Source organism: Ursus arctos, unplaced genomic scaffold, assembly GCF_023065955.2.
Source record: "Ursus arctos isolate Adak ecotype North America unplaced genomic scaffold, UrsArc2.0 scaffold_14, whole genome shotgun sequence".
NCBI lineage: Eukaryota > Metazoa > Chordata > Mammalia > Carnivora > Ursidae > Ursus > Ursus arctos.
In genome coordinates, this window is record NW_026622808.1 from 17,560,055 (window position 1) to 17,585,462 (window position 25,408).

General features: G+C 50.0%; 1 protein-coding gene across 19 annotated transcripts in view; it reads right to left on the minus strand.

Annotated features, from left to right (window-relative positions):
- Positions 1 to 11,666: 11,666 nt before the first annotated feature.
- The window catches only part of PNPLA6 (patatin like phospholipase domain containing 6), a 29,901-nt gene continuing 16,159 nt past the window's right edge, over positions 11,667 to 25,408 (minus strand). For 6 of the 19 annotated variants that reach the window (XM_057311491.1, XM_048226892.2, XM_048226890.2 and 3 more), the window contains 7 exons: positions 25,276 to 25,345; positions 24,721 to 24,837; positions 22,730 to 23,031; positions 21,826 to 21,942; positions 21,511 to 21,607; positions 21,279 to 21,388; positions 20,876 to 21,170 (listed from right to left, as the gene is read on the minus strand). In XM_057311491.1, the coding sequence (XP_057167474.1) occupies positions 21,096 to 21,170; positions 21,279 to 21,388; positions 21,511 to 21,607; positions 21,826 to 21,942; positions 22,730 to 23,031; positions 24,721 to 24,837; positions 25,276 to 25,345 (888 nt within the window). In that variant the 3' untranslated portion in view covers positions 20,876 to 21,095. Of the gene's footprint in view, positions 11,785 to 12,611; positions 13,902 to 14,019; positions 14,140 to 20,875; positions 21,389 to 21,510; positions 21,608 to 21,825; positions 21,943 to 22,729; positions 23,032 to 24,720; positions 24,838 to 24,923; positions 25,041 to 25,275; positions 25,346 to 25,408 lie in introns of those variants that run through there. The other 13 variants (XM_057311490.1, XM_057311485.1, XM_057311483.1 and 10 more) reach the window with 8 other exon arrangements.

Consider the following 25,408-nt stretch of genomic DNA (forward strand, 5'->3'; position numbering starts at 1 on the left):
TCACGTGTATATTCCATTGTGGTTTTGTGTCAAGACATCTGCCGTGTGCCTCTTAGCTGTGTGGAATGGTGAATGCACAAGTGTTTGTGTTAAGTCTTGGCGGCCTGTATGTCTAAGTGTGTATCGTCAGGTGTAATTGCATGTGTATAATAAGTGTGCATACGTGTTTGGGTTTGTATGTTATCTCTTCTTGACATGTTTGACTTTTTGAGTGTATGTGTGTGAAGCTGCTGTTTACATCGGTGTGAATTTGGGGACATTCGCATGGATCTGTGTGTGAGCGTGAGTGTGACAAGCTGCACATGTGTGTTTCCTGAATGTAAACGGAGTATCTGAACTTACCTCTGTGTGTGAGTGCGTTTGTGGGTGTGGCTGATTGTGAATCTATGACGGGAGCGTGTGTGTGGGTATGTGTGTGTAAGTAGTTGTGCTTTGAATGGCTCTGTGAGTGTGTAGGTTATTTGTGTGTACCTAGACGCATGTGTGTGTCAGAGCTACGTGAGACTAGGTGGGTGAATTCCTTGTGAGGGGATGTGTGAGTTTCTCCCTTTACAACTACAGAGGGAGTGTATTCAAAACACACGCATGCACACACAAGCACACACACAGAACAATCAGTGTTTTCTCAACTGTATGAAATTCTCTGAGATGAGAAAGCACGACTGCAAGTCAGTTCCCTGAGACGGCTCCCCTCCCGGGTGGTGGTCCCTGAGCCCACACTTTGTAGAAGTTCCTGGGTCCTTAACATACATTGCCCAGCTGTGTTTGAGGCGTGGGTCTCATGGTCCAGAGCGTGTGAACGGAGAGGGGTGGGTGTGCCCAAGGGAGGGGAGCTGGGGCGTCGGCCCTCCTGTCTGGATGTGCCCATGCAGAAGGTGGGTGTGGGCACACAAAGGGGCCAGTGTGTATGTGTTTGAACACACATGTTGACGTGTGCGATGCATGTGCCTCGGCTCCTGTCCCAATCCCCCTGAAAGACCTGAACATGTCCTTTCACCACTGGGCCTTGGTTTCCCCATCTGCAGCACCGTTGGGGCTCCTGGCATGGGGAGGTGCCCTGGACAGGAAGGGCATGCTGTCATGGGCTGCCAGACCTGTAAGAGTGGCATGTCCTGTTGGCTCACACTCATGTTTGCTTCCCTGGGAAGGTTCTCATGACCTCTGTGGACCCCAAGGACGAACATGAGTGGCATACACTCCCAGGGGGATGCTCTGTAAACACACAAGCAGACCCTTTGGGCCCCGGGAGGGGACATGCACGCCCTCCCCTGTCCTGGGCTGGAGGGCCAGGGGGCATCCAATGGTGTCAGTGCGGGGAGCTGGGCACAGTTGCCCTTGCCCCGGGCCCAGCCCCCACACTGGGCCAACTGGAACTCCTGGCTGGGCCAGACCGCCCCACCCACACACAGCCGGCTGGAACCGAGGTCCCACCCACCCCTGAGGGCCTGTTCCTGGGGCCCAGGCAGCTCTAGACACACTGGCTCCCCTGTGTGCAGGAGGTGGCCCCCTCCCTGCAGCCCCCCTCCGGCCCTCCCCAAGTCCTCGCCTGCCGCCTCCTCCCTCACCTGGGGCTTCCTTTGGTTCTCACACCTCCTAACTCATCAGACAGGCTCTGGTTATGAAGCTGGGGGTGGGGAGGACTTAGAGGGTTCATACGTTGGGATTCAGGACTAGGTTTTGGGGAAGCATATGAAGCCCCCAAAATCATCTGCAAAATTCAGCATGTGTGTGCCCTTTGGGGATCATACCAACAGGTAACTTTTGAGAGTCTTTTATGCCCAGCACAGTCTCGTTTAATCCTCACACTATCCTGACGTAATAGGTATCATACCCACCTTACAGACAGAAATATTGAGGCTGAGAGCCCCAAAGTGACATGGCAAGGAGAATGGAAGGATGCTTTGAGCCCAAGGCACCTGCATCCACCCACTGATCCACTATGCTGCCCTTCCATCCCGAGGCTAGCCTACCTTCTCTAATCATTCATGACCCTCAGATGAGGCTGGATGAGGCCAGCAGTTGTGGGGACCTCAGAGCAGAGGATGGTCGGGATTCCCTCTCTGTACCTCTCACCCACATTGAACTACAGTGATGGGGATTCAAGCATGGCCACTGTTTTTCTTCTCCCCACCCACACAGTGTCCCACGGTGGCCTCTCTGAAGTTTGGTCTCAGTAGAAGGAGGTTATCATCAGACACCCCCCTCACCACCACCACATCCAGGGATCTCAGGGAGACGTTTCTGAAATATTTCAAAATAACTTAAAAAAAAAAAAACCCACAATATGGTGCACGCCAAGGTCTATCCCTGTCCTCGTGACACTGCATCTATTTTCATTTTTTAAATTTTTTTAAATATTTTGTTTTTAAGTAATCCCTACACCCAACATGGGGCTCAAACTCACAACCTCAAGATGAAGAGTTGCACGCTCCAGCCACTGAGCCCGCCAGGTGCCCTGATGCTTACGTTTAGAAGCAATTGTTAATACACCAAACAGATTATTTCAGCAGGGGACAAACTCTTGGGATGATAAGAAAACAAAGCCAGAGTGCTAGAGACGGGGTAGGGGCTGCGGGAGGAGGAGGCTTCTCTGAGGTGGGGAGAGAGGCAGAGACAGGAAGGAGGAAAAGGAAGAGCTGAAGGAAAAGCATTCCAAGTGGAGAGCCTGGAAGGGCCCTGGGGCGGGTGCAAGGCTGGTATGCTCCGAGGAAGGCTGCTGCAGCTGACAGTGCAGAAGAAGCTGCTGGAAGGTCTTGAAGGGCTTCTCAATTTTTCTCCACTGAAGAACCACATCCCCCCCAACCCATAAAATGCAATAAAAATTAATTTCTAGGAAAATAAAATTGAAAAAGACATGCATGGTGCCAGAAAGCAAGGAACAGCTGGCAATTGATGAGGTGTGCCAAAGGCCAGGGGAGCCCGCTGAAAGAGCCCCCAGGGGCCAAAGCTGGCACTAGTGGAGGAACAAAACGAACGTCTTGTTGTATTGTAATCGCAAGGATAGAGTCAATATCCATGAGTGCGTCCTGATACAAATAAATGATTGAATGCATTAGCGGTGGACGAGAGACGGACCTGATGTGCAGAGGAATTCCAAATCATTGATGTAGATTCTGTTTCCTCCAAAACAGGGGGACCTGCAAGCCCGACTTCCTTCCAAGAAGTATAGTGTGGAAAGAGGGCGACAAAGAGGAACTTCACAGTGGAGAAACCGGGCATACACATAATGTCACCCGGCTGGGGGATCAAGGCCACCATCCACGGTCATAATCAGGTGGATAGTATGTACTCTCACGATATCTTGTGAGGAGAATGGCACTTTGCGTCTGCGATCTTCCTTCCCAAAACCTGTAACCCTAGCCTCACTGTGAGGGAAGGATCGGGAAAATTCCAACAAAAGGCACCCTCTGGGATCCCTGACCCATGCTCCTCAAAACTGTCAAGGTCATCAAAGATGAGGAAAGCTCAAGAAACCACCCCAGCCAGGAAGCACCTGAGGCCACGTGACAGCTAAATGTCATGTGGGATCCTGGACCACAAAAAGGACATTAGGGTAAAGCTGGAGAAATCTGAACAAAGCATGTGCTTTTAGTTAATACTAATGTGTCAAAGTTGGTTCATTAATTGTAACAAATGTCCCATACTAGTGAAAGATGTTACTAATAGGGGAAACTCTGTGTGTGTGTGTGTGTGTGTGTGTGTGTGTGTGTGTGTGTGTGTGCGTGCGCGCTGCGGGAGGGAGTACAGAGAAACTGTACTAGTTGCTCAATTTTTCTGTAAACTCAAAATTGTTCTAAAAATCGATGACAAAAAGAATTTAAAAGACATGCAAAACATGCTCCCAAAAGTCATAAAATTACTATGTCAAGTGACTTTAAAGTTTCTCCACACTTGCTGTTTCCTATACTCTCTCATCCGCACAGGTGATCAGCCCGTCAGGACAGCGCCGGTCTGCGGAGGGCTTTAAGCCATTCCAGACAAAGGTTCTTCACCCTCAGCTCTGTTGATATTTGGGGACGGATCATTGTTGGGGGAGGGGCTGTCCTGTGCACTGTTGAGTTTAGCAGCATCCCTGACCTCTACACACTAGACGCCAGTAACAGCCCCCTCCAGTTGTGACAACCAACAACATCTCCAGACATTGCGCAACGTCTCCCAGCAGGCCAAATCGCTTTCCCATTGGAAACCACGCACATAGAGGCAGGCAACAAAGTCAGATCTGGAAACGCGGGCCAGAAAGCCCCGTGCGTGTTTGTGAGCTCCAGGGCTGAGCTGAGCAGCCTGGTATTTCCAAAACTACTCCACCGCTGTGGAGGGCCTCGTGGAAGCTTCACTCGGAAGGCCAATGCCAGGGTGTGGCTTTGGGGCTGGAGAGAACGGAAAGATTCAGAATGTGTTTGGGAGACAGAATTGACAGGACTTGCTGATCATGGGGGCAGGAGGCAGAGGAAGGGAGGAGTTTTGGAAGATGCACAGATTGCTGATGCCTTTCGCAACTGGGTAGATGGTGGTGTCATGTGCTGAGATGGGAACGTGAGATGAGGGGCCGGGTTGGGCGAGGGAGGGGAGGGTGATGAGTTTCGTCTCGGACAGGTTGAGTTTCAGGTCCCATAGGGCCATGAAGGAGAGTGGAAGTTCACGATCTTGTACACATCGTGGATGAGTGATGCCCCATGTGCCCATTTAAATGTACAGCATTCCCAGGGGGGCAATGTCAGAACAGCCTGAGCCCCCCTCTCTCGCCACCTCTCCCTCCACCCCCATCCCCTATAATCACATGGGTGCTCTTCCGACATTGCCCTCTGGGAATACCGTACTTTCAATGGGCACATGAGGCATCACTCATCATGATGGGCACTCATCACAAGATCGTGAACGTCTGCTCTCCTTCATGGCTCCTTGCCTCTCTCACACAAAAGGACAATGGGACTTGGGAGCCTCCAAGATGTCCTCCAGTAGGTGACTGGATACATAAACTGTGGTCTATTCAGACACTGGGATATCATAAAGCTCTTAAAAAGAATGAACTTTCAAACCACGAAAAGACGTGGAAGAATCTCACATGCTTATTAGTGAGTGAAGGAGGCTGATCTGAGAAGGCTCCGGACAGTATGATCCCAGCTCTAGGACCTTCTGGAAAAGGTGAAACCATGCAGGCAGTAAAAGGATCAGCAACTGCCAGGGGTTTGTGGGGGCGGTCGGCATGAATCGGTGGCGCACAGAGGAGTTTCAGGGCAGTGAAAATACTCAGTATGAGACTGTAATTATGTGTACACGTCACTACACATTTGTCAAAACCCACAGAATGTACGACACCAAGACTGAACCCTGATACAAACTACGGCCTCTGAGTGATGACAATGTGTCAGTGTGGGTTCATTGATTGTAACAAATGTCTCCCTCTGGGGCGATGTTGATAGTGGGGGAAGCTGTGATTTTGTGATGGCAGGGGGTGTATGGGAACTCCATATTTTCTGCTCACTTTTGCCACAAACCTAAAACTGTTTTTTAAAACAGTCTATAATAAACACACACACAGAAAGGGACACATGAATAAATACTAAACAAATATCCACAGATACATACTTGGAAACTTACAAATATACCGAATGATACCCACACAATTGCACTCATGAACACAGATATCTGTACATACACACACACACACACATTCACACACACGCGCGCGTGCTCACACACACATTCACGCACACAGTCTGTCCTGATGCAGGTCAAGGGAGAGAGATTATCTCAAGCATGCCTTCTGTCCTTTGCATTGTCCTTGATGGGAAGAAATGTTCTGTCCACTTCATCTCTCTTTTCCCTCCCTCTGGTAGGACAATGTCTTTGGGCAAACAGATGTGAGGCAGTGACTCTGCAGATATAAAACCTGAAGACCGATGTGATTGTAGGGGATGGAGGTGGGAGGGAGAAGTGGAGAGAGGACGGGGTTCTGGCTGCTCTTCTGACATTGGTGAAGCCTGTGGGGACTCAACACAGATGAAGGTTCCGTATTATCCTCTAAGCTCATCGCTGTGCCCCCTGGCCCCTGCCAACCCTGAAGGCACAGCTAAAGGACATGCTGGAAAAGGAAAATCACATATAAACTTTGGGTCCTATGATGCTCAGGAGCCCCTCAAGAGCCATGGCCAGAACCTGGGGGTGCCCGTGGGGAAGTCGGAAATTGAAGCCCCATGGAAAAGGAGACACAGGCTGACAAAGGAGCCTGGAGAGGAAAACCAAAGAGGGCACGGGTTTCTAGAAAGTGGGAGTGCTCCCCAGAGTTTGGGGCTGAACTGGAGGGTCTGTGAGATAAGGACTGAGCCCTCACAGTAGAAACAGGAACACAGTGTTCAACAGTGACCTTGAGGAGAGCAGTTTCAAGGGTGCATGTGGGAGGTACAAAGGAAGGAGTCAAAGAAGTGAGATGAGAGGGAGTGGAAACTTCACCTAAAATCTTCCCTCTGAAACCTCTCTGCATCTCCAAGCACCCTCCACGACTTTCTCCTGCTGTTCTCTGAAACTGTTCTTCCCCGCAACCCCATCCTTCCACCTCCTGGAGTCCTCCTTTTCTGTTCCTTTTTCCATATCCTATCTTTCCCTCGAACTCAATCCCTGGTGTGGAATTGTAGGATATTGGAAACAAAAGGAACTGTAAACACTGTCTAGTCCAAACCTTCCCCAAAGCTAAAACAAGCCCCCTCTATGGCATCTCCACCTCCTTTTGTACTACCTGTCTTTGATTCTTTCCATGAGAAGGGAGCTCACTGCCCCTTCCAGCTCTGCCGGCCCCAGATCTAGTCTTCTAGCAGATCCTACGTGCATGCAGTAGGCACTCAGTTCATGCTTGTGGAGTCCGTTTCATAGACTCCCCACCTCATTTCTCAATTTTCCTATCAAAGGATGTATCCTAGACGTGAAGATAATTGCCAAGGTGTGGAGTAGCTTGTAGATTACAGGTTTTCATTTCAAACACATGAATTAATAGAGCACCTACTATGTGCTCGGAGCCGGGGATTCAACCTAGATAGACAGACACGGTCTCTGTCCTCATGGAGCTTATATTTGAGTGGGAGCATGGACACTGAACAGCTAAAGACACAATTATTTAATTACAGCTGTGATGAGTGCTCTGGGAGAAAGAGATGTAGGAGGAATTGTAGACAGGTAGACCATGCAGTAAGGTGGTCTTAATGAATGTTCAATACTCTTGTTATACTTGTATAAATAAAAGGTCACACAAAATCACTAAGCAAGTAATATGAACAAATCTGTTCCTTAGGGGCAGAAACTTTCCACAAGGAGGTAGCGTGTATGGCAGATTGTTGAAGTAATGGCTCCCAATTTGTTCACATCTGCTTGTCTCCACCCACCTGGGGGATCCCCTCCCACACTGAGTCAGGGCTTAACCTTGTGACTTCTTTTGGCCAATGGGACAATAGGAAATGTGACAGACGCAGAGGCTTGAAAAGCACTCGCACAGTGGAATAAAAGTGGGGGGATCACTAGAGGTCCTTCAGACATTAAAAAGATAATGAGGGAATTTTATGAGCAACTTTATGTCGATAAATATGAGAACTTACATGGAATAGACAAATCCCATAAAATGCAAGACTACAAAAGCTTACTTAAAAAAAAATGGGCGACCTAAACAGTTCTCTATTTAAAAATGGAATTTGTGATTTAAAACCTTCCCACAAAGAAAACTCCATGCCCAGATGGCTTCCTTGGTGAATCCTACAAAATATAAGAAAGAAATAATACTGATTCTACACAAATTCTTCCAGAAAATAGGAGGGTGCACTTCCCAATTCATTCTATAAGGGTTGTATTATCCTGATACCATAACCAGATATGGACATTACAAGGAAAAAAAAAAACCACAGACCAATATCTTCCATGAATATGGACACAAATAATCCCTAACAAAATATTAGCAAACAGAGTCCAGCAATTTATAAAAAGGAAAACACATCATGATCATGTGGTCGTTTATCTGAGGAATGCAAGGTGGATTCAGCATTTGAAAATCAATCAATCCAAGTTGCCATACCAAGAGATTAGAAAAGAAAAATCAGATGAGAGTCATCATCTTAATAGATGTAGAAAACTCATTTGACAAAAATCAACACAGATTCATGATATTGGAAAAACTCTCAGCAAACTAGGAATAGAAGATTTCCTCTATGTACTAGAAAGCATCTATGAAAACTTATAGCTAAAACAATATACTTAATAGTGAATGCTGGGATGTTTTACCCCAAGATTGGGAACAAGACAAATGTGTCTGCTCTCACGGCCTCTATTCAACATTGTATCAGAAGTCATGGCCAATGTAAAAAGGCAAGAAAAGAAATAAAAAAGCACAGGTTGGAAAGAAAAGGTAAACACGATAATCTACACGAATTAAAAGAAAAAAAAAAAAAACAGGTTGGGGCGCCTGGGTGGCTCAGTCATTAGGTGTCTGCCTTCGGCTCAGGGCGTGATCCTGGCATTCTGGATGGAGCCCCACATCAGGCTCCTCTGCTGGGAGCCTGCTTCTCCCTCTCCCACTCCCCCTGCTTGTGTTCCCTCTCTCGCTGGCTGTCTCTCTCTCCGTCAAATAAATAAATAAATAAAACCTTTAAAAAAAATTAAGGGAAGAGGGGCACCTGGGTGGCTCAGGCTGTTGAGTGTCTGCCTTTGGCTCAGGTCATGATCCCAGGGTCCTGGGATGGAGCCCTGCATCAGGCTCCCTGCTCAATGGGGGTCTTGCTTCTCCCTCTCCTTCTGCTGCTCCCCCTGCTTATGCTCTCTCTCTCTCTCTGTCAAATAAATAAATAAAATCTTTTTAAAAAATCAAAGGAAGAATATTTGACAATAACTGAAAATTATATGAAATTCAAAATTTCAAAGGGTGCCTGGGTGGCTCAGTTTGTTAAGCACCTGACTCTTGATCTCAGCTCAGGTCTTGATCTCAGGGTCGTGAGTTCAATCCATACTTTAAATTTTTTTTCTTTTTCTTTTTTTTTAAGATTTTATTTACTTATTTGTCAGAGAGAGAGAGAGAGTGAGCTCAAGCAGAGGGAGTAGCAGGCAGAGGGAGAAGGAAGCTCCCTGTTGAGCAAGGAGCCCCATGTGAGACTGGATCCCAGGACCCCGGGATCATGACCTGAGCCAAAGGCAGACTCTTAACTGACTGAGCCACCCAGGCCTCCCTGAAAAAAAAAAAAATTTATGTGTCCATCAGTAAAGTTCTATTGGAGCACAGCCACGCCTACTGATTTACATGCTGTCTGAGTGCTTTTGAGTTATGATGGCGGGGTTGGGTAGTCACGACACAGACTGCATCACCTGCAAAGCCAAAAATATTTACCAACTGACCCTTTATGAAAAAAGTTAAGGGGGTGGCTGACTGGCTCAGTCTGTAGAGCATGCAACTCTTGATCTTAGGGTTGTAGGTTTGAGCCCCAAGTTGGGTGTAGAGATTACTTAAAAATACAATCTTAGAAAAAAGTTAAGAACACATTGATGTCAGGTCATGAAATCAGAGTCTCAAACCATTCCACCTAGAGTTTGAGAGAGACTGTGCATGAGCTGGGGGGAGGGACAGAGGAAGAGGGAGAAGCAGGCTCCCTGCTGAGCAGGGAGCCCAAGGCAGGGCTGGATCCCAGGACCCCTCCCCCAATCCCAGGACCCCAGGATCATGACCTGAGCCAAAGGCAGACACTTAACTGATGGAGTCAGCCAGGCACCCCTCTGGGCTTCTTATTTAAAAAGTCAGACCATTGACTGACTCACTTCATCATTCTGTGCCTCAGTCTGCTTATAAAGTGAAGAGCAAAGTAGGATCATTACACACAATAAATTAAAACACTACATTGAAAAAAAAAACCCATTACATTGAAACACTTAGAATGGAACCTGGCACATGATATCACTGTATGGATGTGAGCCACTCTGTTTTCAATCGCATTCATAGATATTTAAAAATTGCAATCCTGCCTGGCGTTTTCAAGTGTTCTAGGAGGCAAGACTTTGCATCCATTCCCAGGGGTGTGTACCACCTTTTCCAGGGCAACTTGTCAAGTATTTCTACATCTGAGATATTCTTGTAAGAACGCAAGCAGAGAATAAATAGGTGCTTATTCATTCATTTCTTCACTGAGGAACTGGGAGTAGCAGAAGGAATTCATCACAGAGGCACAGAGATTAACATACAGGGATATGCATCCCAGTTTCCTGTATAACAGGGGAAAGTTGCAAACAACCCAGCAGGAAAGGGCAAGTTAAGTAATTATGCAGCCATGGGGGCAGGGGAGAGGGGGAGGTGTCAAGCTTTAAAAGAATATTTAACAAGATATATTCTGGGGCTTTAAAAAAATCATCGAAATAATACAATCTTATTGTAAAAGGCTCAAATAACAGAAAAGTAAAAAAAATATATATATAGAAATTCCCCCTTACACTCTCACCCTGCCTCTTCTTCCTAAGAATTGTCAATTGTGTGGAAGAGACTTCCAAGGTGTCTGATACATAGTTGTGTCCATTCGCGTTCTCCAACATAAATGCACTCATACCGTACTCAATGTTATGTGGGTTTTTTTTTTTCCCATGGAGCAAGGTATGGAGGGATTTTTTCCATGTCAGTGAATATAGGTCTGTCTCACTCTTTAATGGCTACCGAGAGTTCCCATAGCATGCCATGCCCTACTTTGTCAAACTATGCCCCTATTGTCAGTCGTGGAGACTGTTTGCCATGTTTCACTTTTACAAGCAATGGCGTCATTGCAAGCCAGGTTGTGAGGAGCAGACATCGTTAGGCACCTGTATTTACGGGCTCGGTTGTTGGATGGAGAGCGGCCGGGTCAAAGGTTAGGTGCTTTAAGTATTTTGTTCCACCATAGCCAAATCCCTCCCCAAAAAGTTTCAACGATTTACACTTCCCCTGCCCAACAGTGTGGCGACACTCATTATTCATCCAATTCTCCAAAAGACTGGATGTTTTTGATATTTTTAACATTTGCTAAATGAAAGAATAAGAATTAACATTTGTCCCATTACTAATGAGACTAAATACGTTGTTGTTATTTATTCATTTGGTCTTTATATGTCTAGCCTATTTGTTTTTGTTTTTAAGACTATTTATTTGAGAGAGAGAGAGAGAGAGAGAGAGAGAGTGAGAGAGAGCACAAGCAGGGAGGGGAGGAGCAGAGGGAGAGGGAGAAGCAGGCTCGCCGTTGAGCAGGGGGCCCGACACAGGGCTCGATACCAGGACAGAGGGCTCGATCCCAGTACCTGGGATCATGCCCTGAGCCGAAGACAGACGCTTAACCAACTGAGCCATGCGGGCGCCCCTATGTCGAGCCTGTTTACATAGCCTGGGTGCGGACGCCCCTATGTCGAGCCTGTTTACATAGCCTGGGTGCCAACCTGGACTATATAAGAAGGCACACTGATGTAAGGTTAGGAGTATGGACCCTGGGGCCAAGCTGCTCTGAATCAGGCTTTGCTGTGTGATCTTGGGCAAGTCGCTTAATCTCTCTGTGCCTCTCGTTCTCATTTGTAAAGATAATAATGGTATCTATATCATAGGGTTGAGGATTAAATTATTTTGTACCTAGAAAGCACTTGGAACAGTGCCCAGCGAGCAGTAAGCACTCAGTAAACATTAGCAATTACCTGCACTTTGCCTCCATATTGCAAACATTCCCTTCCAGGCTGTTGCTTTGGTTGGTCTTTTGTCTTCGTTCATGGTGACATGTGTTCATGTCATCAAATCTGTCCATCTTTTCTTTCACAGCTCTGAGTTTCAATAAAAGCAAAACCGGGTCATTTAAACTGAACATAGAGGGATGCCTGGGTGGCTCAGTCGGTTAAGTGTCTGCCTTTAGCTCAGGTCATGACCTCAGGGTCCTGGGATTGAGCCCCCGGTCAGGATCCCTGCTCAGTGGGGAGTCTGCTTCTCCCTCTCCCTCTGCTGCTCCCACTGCTTGTACTCTCTCTCCTGCTGTCAAATAAATAAATAAATAAATAAATAAATAAATAAAATCTGTTTTAAAAAATTTAAAAATTAAAAAGAATAAACTGAACTTAGAGTAACAAACTGGGAAGAGAAGAAAATATTAGCAGTGTTTGTGTCTAGGGAGTGGAATGTGGACGACTTAAACTTTCCTTTTTTTTTTTTTAAGATTTTATTTATTTATTTGACAGAGAGAGACAGCCAGTGAGAGGGAACACAAGCAGGGGGAGTGGGAGAGGAAGAAGCAGGATCCTAGTGGAGGAGCCTGATGTGGGACTCGATCCCAGAACGCTGGGATCACGCCCTGAGCCGAAGGCAGACGCTTAACGACTGCGCCACCCAGGTGCCCCTCCTTTTTTTTTTTTTTTTTTTTAAGATTTTATTTATTTATTTGACACAGAGAGACAGCCAGTGAGAGGGAACTCAAGCAGGGGGAGTGGGAGAGGAAGAAGCAGGCTCCCAGTTGAGGAGCCCCATGTGGGGCTCTATCCCAGAACACGCCCTGAGCCGAAGGCAGACGCTTAACGACTGAGCCACCCAGGTGCCCCTTACTTTCCTTTTTTAATATTCTGTATTTTCTGAATGTTCTAATGACCATGTATGATGAATATTTATTTCCAAATGAACATATATTACCTTTATTTTTATGCTTTATCTATTTTAAACACACCAGTAATCATTTTATAATGAGAAAAAGCACCCCCTCCCCAGGACACGTTGTTTACCATAAAGAAAGCAAGGAGTTAGCCAACTGCTGCCCACACTTAAGGCTCCCTCAGTCCACAGAAGAAAGCTCCACGCCCGGCATCTTCAGGTCTGGGGCCAGACACCCAAATATCACGGCAGGATCGCCCCCTGGTGGCAGAGAAAGAAGCAGCTGACCCAGGAAAGGGGCGTGTGTGTGTGTGTGTGTGTGTGTGTGTGTGTGTGTCTCCAGGAAAGGGGTGTGTGTGTGTGTGTGTGTGTGTGTGTCCAGGAAAGGGGTGTGTGTGTGTGTGTCCCCTCGTCCCCTGGTGGCAGAGAAAGAAGCAGCTTATCCAGGAAAGGGGTGTGTGTGTGTGTGTGTGTGTGTCCCCTCGTCCTCTGGTGGCAGAGAAAGAAGCAGCTTATCCAGGAAAGGGGTGTGTGTGTGTGTGTGTGTGTGTGTGTCCCCTCCTATAAGGGACTGAGTCAGGGACTAAAATTATGTAAAAGACCGAGGTGAGAAAAGGGAGTTACTTGGCTGGCGAGGGGCAGACTCTCCCCCAACTCTGAGATAATCCAGGTCCCTGTTTTGAATCACCCTAAATCTTCCGTCCCCACAGGTTCCCACTCGAATCTGTGGATCTAATTCACATGCCATGCAATTCGCCCATGGAAAGTGTACAATTCAGTGGGCTTTCATGTGTTCACAGAGTTGTGCAACCATCACCACTATCGACTAGAAACATTTCCATCACAGGATGTGGAGAAAAGGGAATCCTTGTGCACTTTGGCAGGAATGTAAATTGGTGCAGCCGCTATGGAAAACAGTATGGAGGGTCCTCAAAAAAACTAAAAATAAAACTACCATACAACCCAACAGCTCCACTTCTAGGTATATATCCAAAGAACAGGAAATCACTATCTTGAAGAGATAGCTGCACCCCCATGTTCACTGCAGCATTAGTCACAATATCCAAGGTATGGAAACGTTCCAAGTGCCCGTTGATGGATGAATGGATAAAGAAGAGGTAGGGTGGGGCGCCTGGGTGGCACAGCGGTTGGGCGTCTGCCTTCGGCTCAGGGCGTGATCCCGGCGTTCTGGGATCGAGCCCCACATCAGGCTCCTCTGCTGTGGGCCTGCTTCTTCCTCTCCCACTCCCCCTGCTTGTGTTCCCTCTCTCGCTGGCTGTCTCTGTCTCTGTCAAATAAATAAAATCTTAAAAAAAAAAAAAAAAGAAGAGGTAGGGTATATATACAAGGGAATATTATTTGGCCTTTAGAAACAAAGAATTGCTGTCATTTGCAACAACATGAATGACACTGCAGGACATTATTCTCAGCGAAATAAGTCAGACAAAGAAAGATAAACACTGTAGGGGATCACTTACATGTGGAATCTGGGGGCAAAAAGTTGACTTCATAGAAACAGAGACTAGGAAACTGGTTGCCAGGGGCTGGGAGATGGAGAAATAGGGAAAGGTTGGTAAAAGGGCACAAACTTTCAGTTATAAGATGAATAAGGTCTGGGGATCTGATCTATAACATGATGACCACAGTTGATAACACTGTGTTGTATTCCTGACATTTGCTAAGAATAGAACTTCAATGTACTCACAGAGAGAGAGAGAGAGAGAGAGAGGGGATAAATATGTGAGGTGAGGGACATGTTAGGTGACTCAATGGGGGATCCTTTCACAATGCATATATATATCAAGTCATCACATTAATACATTCTTTCATTCAGCATAATGCTTCCAAGTTTCGTCCACATTGTATCATGTGGCAATACTTCACTCCTTTTTGTGGCCAAATAATATTCCATTGTGTGGCTGTAACAGTTTGTTCGTTCATCAGTTGATGGGTATTTGATTAGCTATTATGAGTAATGCTGCTATGAACCTTTGCATACAAATTTTTGTGGACGTCTGTTTTCATTTAGGGGAGGGAGAGATACCTAGGAGACCATTCAATATAGGAGAGACCCTTTACCCAGCTTTCCAGATGTCCTGGGGTCTGACCCATTTGTGGTTGTTTTCACAGACCTGGCCAGAAACACGTAAAGCAAAGCCCCTTGTAACTCTGGCTCCGTCAGTCTCCTCTGATCCCACTCCTCTCCATCAGCTCCTGTGAGCTGCAGGGCAGGCCCCCTGACCCAGAACCCAGGCCTTCACCGGAACCCCAAGATTTCTTAGCATTAGCTGCGCCTTGAGCTCTAGAACCAGAGAGAAGTAGCCTGGACAGCCCAAGAGGCTCCAGTGGAAGCCCAACTAATTCTGTTAAATGATGAGTGATGTTCACCAAATATTTCCAATCCTCTCTCTTTTGGGTGCAGGGTAGGGCTGCTCCTTCCTGGCCTCTCATGGTTGAGTATAACCACATGACTTGTTCTGGCTAATGAGCAGTGAGAAGAATGCTGTGTCATTTCTAGGCCAGAGTACTTAATTGCCACGCAGAGTACCCCAGAGATTTCTTTCCTCTGCTACAGTGCTCTGAAACATTCCAGATAGTGGCTGTTTCATCACCTGGGGTGAGGAGCGAGGCACGTGGGAAAGACTCCCTAGACGATCTACAACAGATACATCTTGAGGGCAAAGAATTAATTTTGTAGAGTTTTAGGCCCCCAAGACTTTGGAGTCCTTTGTTACAGCAGCATAATCTGATTTATCCTGACTGATACACCAACCAACCACATCTTAGTACCTGGGTCCAGCCAAGGGCTTTATATTAGTTTAGTAGGGCTTCCATAACAAAGGACCAAAGAAAAGGTGGTTTAAAGAACAGGAATTTCTTGTCTCCAGTTCTGGAGGCGAGAAGTCAGAGATCAAGGTGTCAACAGGGTTGATTCCTCTGAGCTTTGTAAAGAAGACTCTGTTCCATGCCTCTTTCAGCTTCTGGGCCGCAGGCATTCCCTGGCCTTGTAGATGATGTTTTCCCTGTGTCCTCACATTATCTTTCCTCTGTGTATCTTAGTGTCCAAATTTCCCCCTTTTAAAAGGATGCCAGTTAGATTAATTTTGACTTACCTGCCTCTTTAAAAACCTTATTTCTAAATAGAGTCACATTCTGTGGTCCCGGGGTTTATGATTTCAACATATAAATGGGGGGGGCACAATCTAGCCCATAACTGGCTCCATTCTGGCTTCATGGTGCCAGGGGTCCCAACCTGCCCAGGATCAGTGAGAGAAGGTAGGAAAGGGTGATGCCAGTATAAGTTGGAGAGACCTGGGGCACCTTAGAGGTAGGCTCTTGTGATCAGGGTCTCCTTCTAAGTCCATGGAGCACTTCTTTCTTGAGGATTAAGTGCTGCCCCCAGGACTACAGCCTACAATGGACATCTCACAAGTCCACTCCCGGGGAAATAGCACTGGGTAATGAGTAAGCTTATGACTATGAATCCTGGCTCCATCTCTTAACAACTGTGTAACTTAACCCCCTCAAGGGCCTCGGTTTTCTCTCCTATAAAATGGGATGATAACAGTATGTCCTCCATAGAACTGTGAGAATTCAAAGAGAACATACCTGCATCAACACAAGGCCTGATATACAGCAATTTCTCCATAAAATCATTGTTATTGTCATTGCTGCTGGTAGTGTCCATCTTTGCTTAAAGGGAGGGGGAAATTATGTGGTTCCTGGGTGGGCTTCCAAGATTCCTAGAGAGTGGGAGACATCTCAAATATCTCTGATTTATCTTCAGAGCTTGAGTTCATTCAACAATCATTTATTGAGCAGCTACTATGAGCCAGGAGCTCTTCTCTACAAGGTTTCTCCAGTGATGGAACTGACATTCAAGCATGTCTCATACAGATGGATATAAACAACTAAATAAACAAGTAAAACGACCGTGGGTATAGAGATCGTGATTTAAAAGCAAGGAAACGGGGCAGGTGGGGGTGGGGAAGCTACTTTAGACACTAGCTTAGGACAATCTGAAGAGGTGCTATTTGAGAATAGACTTACTCAGCTACACAAGGAGTAAAGAGAAAAGAACAAAGGGCTTCAAGGCAGGAATCCGTGGAGAGGTTGAGAAAAAGAAGTGGGGAAGGCCACTAGGGTGAGATGTCAACAAGGGGCAAACTGGGACTGAATTTTCAGCTTAATGTGCCCCTCAAAACCTAGAGATCTTCTGGGGGAGCACTAGGAGGGGAAGGCAGCTAGGGGGCCTTGGCAGCACCTGGGACAGCGCTCCCACTGTCCATGGTGCTGACATTCTGAGACCCAGTTCCCAGAAGGGAGAAGCCACCGATTCAACAATGGGGCACAAGAGATGAAGTTTCCTACCCTCGAGACGCTGGTGTTCCAGATATGAATAGAGCATCAAAAATGAGTAGAGGCGCCTGGGTGGTGCAGTCAGTTAAGCTTCCTACTCTTGGTTTTGGATCAGGTCCTGATCTCAGGCTGGTGAGCTCAACCCCATGCTGGGCTCTGCGCTCAGCATGGAGTCGGCTTGAGATTCTCTCCTCTCTCCCTCTGCTCCTCATGCTCATTTTCTCTCTGTCTCTAAAGTAAATAAATATAGGGGTGCCTGGATGGCTCAGTCAGTTGATCGTCTGCCTTCAGCTCAGGTCATGATCCAGGATCCTGGGATCGATCCCCATGTTGGGCTCCCTGCTCAGCAGGGAGTCTGCTTCTCCCTCTCCCTCTGCTGCTCCCCCTGTTCATGCTATCTCTCTCTCTCTCTCTCTCTCAAATAAAATCTTTAAAAAATTAAAAAATAAAATAAATGCTTTAAAAAAATGACTATATTATTGAGGGTCTCCTATTGGCTCAGTCCATGTACTTGGGCAAAATAACGCCCACCTCCCTCAAACATGCACACATCCTAGTCCCCAGAACCTGTGAACATGTCCCCTTACATGGCCAAAGGGCCTTTGCAGAAGTGATTACATTGAGGATCTTGAGATGATCTTGGATGACCCATGTGAGCCCAATGTCATCACAGGGGTCTCTGCAGGGGGGAGGCAGGAGGGTCAGTGTCAGGGAAGGAGAGGATGATGGAAGCAGAGGTCAGAGTGATGCAGTGTAAGAAAGATACAGCCGGCCACCACTGGCTTCAAAAGTGGGGAATGGGGCCACACGACAAAGACTGCAGGTACTCTAAAAGCCAGAAAGGCAAGATAACAGATTCTCCTCTAGGGCTTCAAGAAGAAATGCAGCCCTACAGACACCTGGATTTTAGCTCAGAGAGACCCATTCCGAACTTCTGGCCTCCGGAACTGTAAAATAATGTGTGTTGTTGAAGCAGCAGGTTTGTGGTGATTAGTGACAGAAGCAGTAGGAAAATCATACGGGAGCCAAAGTCCAGAAAAGATGGCTCTTTCCTTCACAGAATCCAGGAATTGGAATTGGAACAACTGGGCATTTGAATCAGGTGGTCTGACCCTAGGCCTGTGCTCTACACTGCCTCACCATGCTGGAAATATCTTCCCTGCTGTTATGGACTGGACTATGTCCCTGCCATCCCAGTTCATACGCTGACATTCTAATCCTCACGCAAGGACTGAAGGTTTGTGTCCCCTGCTTCAATTCACATGTTGAAATCCCAGCCCCCAATGTCATGGTATCGGATGGGGCTTCTGGGAGGTAATTAGTCACGAGGCTGCAGTCCTTATTAGTGGGATTAGCGAGTGCCCTTGTAACAGAAACCCCAGAGACCTCTCTCACCCTCTCTCTGCCAAGTGAGGGTACAAGAAGTCGGCACTGAAACCCAGAAGAGGCCTTCCCCACAACCCCGCCATGTTGGCACCTTGATCTCAGACTTCCAGCTTGCACCAGTGTGAGAAATAAACTTCTGTTGTGTACGAGCCGCTCAGTCTAAGGCACTTTGTTATCGCAGCCCGAACTAAGACAACCCGGGTCCCCAGCATGTGACTGTATTTGGAGATGGCGTCTCTACAGAGGTAATTAAGTTAAAATGAGGTCATTAGGGTGGGTCCTGATCCAACATGATTGACGTCTGTAGAAGATGAGGAGATTACAACACAGGCACAGAGGGAAGACCGTGTGAGGCCACGGGGGGAAGATGGCCATCTGCAAGCCAAGGAGAGGGGCTTTAGAAGGAACTGGCCCTGCCGACACCTTGACCTTTGACTTCTAAGACTCCAGAACTGAGAAATCGAGGTCTGTTGTTGAAGCCCCTGCAGCCTGTGGCACTGGGTTACGGCGGCCACAGCAAAGCGATATGCCTGGGGACTGTGGGAAGCTCCAGCCCACCTCCAGCTTACCCTGAGTCCGCCTTGAAGAGTAGTGGGCTCTCCAAGCCCACAGACTCACAGTTAGGGTGCTGGTTCGGGGCTACTGCAAGGCGAGGAGGGGAGCTTCAGGTAAGCGTCTAGAAACAGGACATGCGTGCGCCCCAGGGCTGTTCTTGCCCAGCACGGCCTCTCTGGACAACATCACCCATCTCCATGGCATCATTCTCCACCACTGTCCTGGGGCCTCCCGACAGGTTCCTGGTACAAATCTCTTTTAAGTTCCCACCTCAAATGTCCAGAGCCCCGGCCATCTTTCCCCGAATGGTCCCTGAAGCTCCTCAGACTGAACATGGTCAAAACAGAGCCCAGCATCGTCCGCTTGTCCTACTCCCTTCCCTACACCCCATCTCGGTATAGATACCCCTCCCTGGTCACCTATGCCAACCAAGGTGCCTTCGTCCTCTTGGTGACCCCTGCCCCTAGCCCCCCACTGCACATCAGCCTCAGGGTTCTGAAGAATTTTCTTGTATCTCTTGGCCGTTGTCCTCTCCTTACCATCCCTGTGTCTGCTGCCCCAACCCAGGCCTCATCATCTCTCCTCGGTCCCCTGTAATCTGCCCCTTCTGGAAACACAGATCTGACTGTTCTCCACTCAAAAGCCTTCCAAAGCTGGTGCACTGTTGGTGAGAGGTAAAGTGGTGTAGCCACTGTGAAGAAGAGTGATAATTCCTCACAAAGTTCAACTTGGAACGACCTACGGCCCAGCAATTCCACTGCTGGGTTCACACCCAGAGGAAGTGAAAGCAGGGACTCCTAACCGGGTATGTACACAGCCGTGTTCACAGCAGCCATCACCCACAACGGCCAAGAGGTGGAAGCGACCCCAGTGTCCACTGGCGGACAAATGAATAAACAATGTGGCCCATCCATACCGTGGAATATCGTGGGGACACCTGCTACAACACGGACGAACCTTGAGAGCGTCACACTTAGTGAACGAAGCCAGTCGCGAAAGCTCCAATACCCAAGGACTCCGCTCCCAGGAGGTCCCTGGAGGAGTCACATCCACAAAGACAGAGAGGAGATGGTAGCAGCTGGGGCTGGGGGAGGGGGTGGGGAGTTTGTGTTTAATTGGCACAGAGTTTCAGTTTCAGATGAGAAAGTTCTAGAGATGGATGGGGGATGGCCACACACCAATGTGTGTGTATTTAGTGCCAGTGAACTTTACACACAACAGCATGTGGTAAAGGCAGCGCCCAGGGGCCCCAAGAGGCCTGCAGCACACAGTAGGGGCACTGGCCAGGAGCCGGGCCCAGGCTGGAACAGTAACATCCGACCCACATCCCCACTCCCCAAGTGAAGCAAGGGAAGCTCAGAGAGTTTCAGTAACAAGCCAGAGGCCACCAGTAAGAAGCAAGACTGGGTTTCACACCAGGCGGTTTGGTTCCACAGTCTGGACACACCAACACAGTGAATGAGAACCCTCGGGGACCGGTCTCGGCACACCGTAGAGACTGACTCATTCTGTGTGCCCACAGCCGAACACACAGTAGGGCCAAAGCCCAGGAGCCTGTGAAAGTCCTCAAGCCTGCGCATATGCAGTGTCCTCTAGGAACCAGGCTCTGTGCTGCACACAGCAGGACCGTATAGAAAACACAAAGCACCTGCACACAGTAGGTCCGGCCTACTGAGCGCAAAGGCTGTGGGAACCTAGTAAGGGAAATGAGGGGTGCCAGAGTGGGCACCCAAAAATCTGTGATGCCCAGGGGGTGCACATGGCATTCAGAGGTCCTGTGGTCTGAAGCCAGCACTGAGTAGGCCTATAGGGGAATTCTGAGAGAGCACTCACAGTGGGGTAAGCTAGCTGGGCCTGAGGCTGGGCATGGCACGTGGGTACCGTGAAAAGCTCAAGGCTGTTTCGGCCCCAATTCCGGCCATCCTAGTCATGGAAGGTGGGGCGAGGTGCTCCCCAAACCCAAAGACGACACAAGGCCGCTTCCAAGAGAGGAAGGTTTATTGGGAGTGACTGATCATGGCCATCAGTGCAGTGCGGCCCCTCCCCTTGGGGGCAGGGCAGTCCAGTGTGTGGGGCCCGGGGGCTGGGGTTCAAGGGGGACCCAGGAGGGTCACAGGCATAGCAGCAGGCAGAGAAGGAGTGAGCCACCCCCACAGGGCTCAGCCCCGACCCAGCCCCAGGGGGACCCCTCTTGAGGTCCTCAGGCATCTGCAGCTGAGCTGGGAGGGTCCAGGGGCAGACAGCGCCGGTGCCGGAGAATGGACTTCTCCTCCTCCTGCAGGGACAGGAGCGCCACATGCACACATCACGGGACACTAGTGCTCGTACATGCCTCAGCCGTGTCACCCCCACCCTGTGGAGGGCCAGGGCCACCCACTCTCACCATCTCAGAGGCAGTGCTGGGACTCGCGCCCTCAGGAGAGCCCCCCTCGTCCCGTGAGCAGTCAGGGCCTGCGTCCTCCTCATACTCCGTCAGGCAGTCCGACTCCTCCCCTGGAATGAGGGAGCAGCGTGAAGTGAGGGGGTGCGGGCTGGCCTGACGTCTCCAGCCATATCCCACAGATCCCAGGCCCAGCTCCGCCCCCCACCCCTGGAGGGTGCCCCTGGCCCCTCACCATCAGCACAGCCGTCAGAAACGTAGCTCGTAGGGGGTTCAATCCGCGACACGATCTCCGCCAAGTCAGTGAAGCCAGAGCTGGGGAAGGCCAACACCTGCGGAGTGGTGTAGGTGAGGCTCTCGGGGTGTCTGCGGGGTCCCGGAGTGTCGGGCTGTGGTGTCTCGGGGGCCCCAGAGAGCCAATGGGGAGCTCTCTGGTCTGAGGGGCTCAACTAAATCCAACTAAATCATCTGAGTTTTGGGGGTGCCTCAGCCAGGCTGGGAGAATCTCTATGGTTAAGAGTGGCCCCATTGAGGGAGGTCACAGGCTTACGTCTGCGCGGCGGCTCTCGTTAAGGTCGGCAGATCGCCGGTCCGTGAGCATCTTTTCAATGATGTCGCCCCGACTCCAGCCACCAAACACAGCCTTCCCGTATTGGTAGCCCACATCCTGCGGGAAGGGAGGAGGCTGGAGCCGTGCCTGCAAGCCCCCCTCCCTAATGTGTTCTCTGCCTCCCCTTCTCTGCTTATCTCCATTCTGTGGACCCTTCCTTGGCCTCTCAAGAGCCTGACGCTCTGGGGGAGCTGGCGTCTGAGACTCAACTCATTTCCAAGCCAGCTGCATGTAGCACACTTGTCCCCATATTCCTCATCCTGTGTCCCATCAATCTCTCTACAGTCCTTCCCCCTCAGCCCCATACAGTGCGCCAAGTACCAACTGGCATGAGATGATGGTGTGTCAGCTTATTTCAAGGGCTGCAAATACACAATACATCTGCAGACATCCCCATCTCCCAAGCCTTGACAGACATCACTAATCCATCACGGCACACTCAGCTCCCAATCAATTTCAGCGGCCGTGGGCTAAGACGCATTTTTCAGATCAGCAGCTATGCCACGCAGGGCTCCCCCACGGCTCCCATGCTTGAGGCAGACATGGCTAATTGATCGCCTGTTCGCATTCCCACCAGTGCAGAAATGGCATTAGAGACCTCTAACGTGCTTCAGGCAGTGCAGCTGGCACACTGTGGGAAACTCAGTTCTTACATGGCACATGCACAGCCACATTCCCTGGACACACTCACTGCAGACATCACAAATCAATTACCACTCTGTTCCTCAAGGATCCCATTTGGGAATGGAGCCCTACCATCCTTTCCCTCAGGTCGCCCTGGGCTTTAGGTAATAAAGCTTTGCCAGCCCACCATACGGGCACCAGGCCACTCCCACCCGCTCACATAGATCTGGTCGAACTTCCCGAAGTCCATGGTCTTGAAGCAGTCGATGGGCGGGCGCAGGTACTCGCAGTAGGAGCTGGACTTAACAACCTCCAGCTGCCGCACGCAGGACACGTAGGCCAGGCGAGACTGGATCTCGGCCATGTCTGGAACCTTGATCTTGTCTGCCCAGGGGTTTAGCCGCTTCCACAGCAGCCACCAGCCAGACAGGCTGTCTCCGTAGGTGCTGAGGTCTGTCTCATCCTGGCTTCCCACATCGATGGCAATGACCGTCTTGGCACCCATACTGCGGGCGATGTCCGCTGTAGGGCCGGTGGCGGTCAGCAGGCAGCTCCCCACCAGGGCCCAGGGCAGGGACATTCAACCCAGTCCCAAAAACACCATCATGCAAATGGTCACACAAAAACCCCATGCAAACAACATGCTGGTATGCAAAGGGCACAGACATCGATGCCCATGATGCTGAGGAGGGGGGGTCCGACGGCGGAGCTTTTAAGTCTGGGGAACTGGGGCTAGAGGGATGGAGGAGATGGAGGCAAAGGGACAAAGTTGCTGGGAAAAAAAGACACCAGGTCAGACACATGGGGGGACAGAGGCGTGGAGGGGAGTGCTGTGGAAAGACAAAGAGCCGTAAAGATACCAGGAAACAGAGACACAGGAGGACAGAGTCAGAGAGGCAGGGAGCCCAAGCAGCAAGAAAACAGACACGGATAGGCATGGAAGTCAAGCCACAAGGGAGAGAAATGCAGGGAAGCAGAGACAGCAACAGAGATTTGCTGGGGAGAAAGTGGTATCAGAGATACGGGAGAATCTGGGGGGAAATTTGGGGCTGAGACGGGGATGACCGTCTGATGACCAAGAACAAGGAGATTCAAGGAAATAGGACAGAGGCGTGAAGGGTAGGTGACAGCCCCGTGAGGAGGGTGGTGTGCCTGTGGGTCTGTGTTTGCGTGTCCGTGTGTCCCACAGAGGGTCCCTGAGTGGGTCTGGGAGAGCCTGAGGGGATGGGGACAGGGTCCTATAGCCAGGCCCAGCCCACGAAGATACCTGAGTCTCCAGCAGACTTTGCACGAGTCCCTCATGAGCTTATGTGTGTGTCTAGGAACATGCTCCCACATCCGTGCGCCTGCGCGCATCTCTGTACCTGTGTGTGTCTCGTGTCTGCGTGTCCACAGCTCTAAACACACACCTGGGCCTGAGTGCATTTCAGTCCACGTGTGTGTAGATCAGCACTGTCCGCCTGGGGATCTGCACACGTGTGTGTGTCTGTTAGCGTGTGCACAGAGCACACACGGCAGGACTTCGCAAACTTTTTCTCAAAGCGGCTGGAGAGAAAATAACTTCCTCTCTTACAACTACCTAACTTTGCCACTGCGGCACAAAGGCAGCCACGAGACAAGGTGTACACGACAACGACAGAGTGTGGCTGGATTTGCTGCCGTTGGCTGCTTTCCGGCCTCCGGGGCTGAGAGTGGATGTGCAGCTAGCACGTGTGCCCACTTGTGTGTGCTCGCTTCCGGGCTCGCGGAATTCTCAGTGGCACCGCCGGCCCCTGCTCATCTGAAAGCTCCCCTCGGACGCGCAGGTGCCCGCCATCTGTGTGCGTACACTTGTGCGCATCGGAGGCAGCGCGCAGTGTGTATGTGGACAGACTGGTGTGCAAAGCCACGGGCCTAATTTCATGGGCCACGTGCATGCGTGAGTACGCCACCCGCACTGTGAGCAGCGAGAACGTGTGAGCACAGGCGTGGCTGGTGTGAACCCAGACGGGTGTCCCGCTGTGCCTGCGTGTCCCTTCCGTGTGCGCACGTGTGTCTATATGTGTCAGTCCATGCTGAACATAGTACATGGGTGCACTTTCCAGCTCCACACACGCCTGTCCTCGGGCACGCCCACGTATCTGCTGCTGTGTGTGCGCGTGTCCGCTGTGCACCCGTCCGTGTGTGCGCCTGCACGTGTTCATGCGTGTGGGTGAGCGGGCAGCCACTTGCCTGGGAGGTTGTTGATGTAGCCGCCGTCCATGAGGAGGTGCCCATCCTTCGGGTCGCAGAGCGGCGGCAGGTAGCCCGAGAGCGTCATGCTGGCGCGGACGTACCGCCACAGGGAGCCTGCCCAGCGGGACACACAGACACAAACACGCACAGACACGCTCAGACATGCTCAGAGGCCCGGCCAGCCCGGTGGGCTCGCTGACCTGGCACGTTGTTGACATAGCACCCGTCCACCAGCAGGTGCCCGTCCTTGGGGTCGCAGAGCGGGGGCAGGTAGGGGCAGTAGGAGGCACTGGCCCGGACGTAACGCCACACGCAGCCTGCGGGGACGGCGTGAGGGGGTGAGGCGCCTGACTCATCCCCCAGCCTCCCACCCCTGAGGAGAGACATACCTGGGGCCTCTGGGGCATTAGTGGGTGATGGTTAGTGTTCATCAATCAGGCCAGGGTGGACGGTCACTCATGTTAACAATGTCCCAGGTGCTCGGCTGCCCTCCCTGCACCCCCTCCCCACACAACTGCAGAGGTCGTTGTGGGGCCAGCTGAGGGCACCCACCATCTTTGTGGACACGCATGGCCGAGGCAGTGATGTCCGTGGTCACGTTGAAGTATGGCAGCCACAGGTCCTATGGGCACAGGGACCGAGCTGGGAGAGGAGTGGGGACTCCTGTGGGGAGCAGCGGGGACAG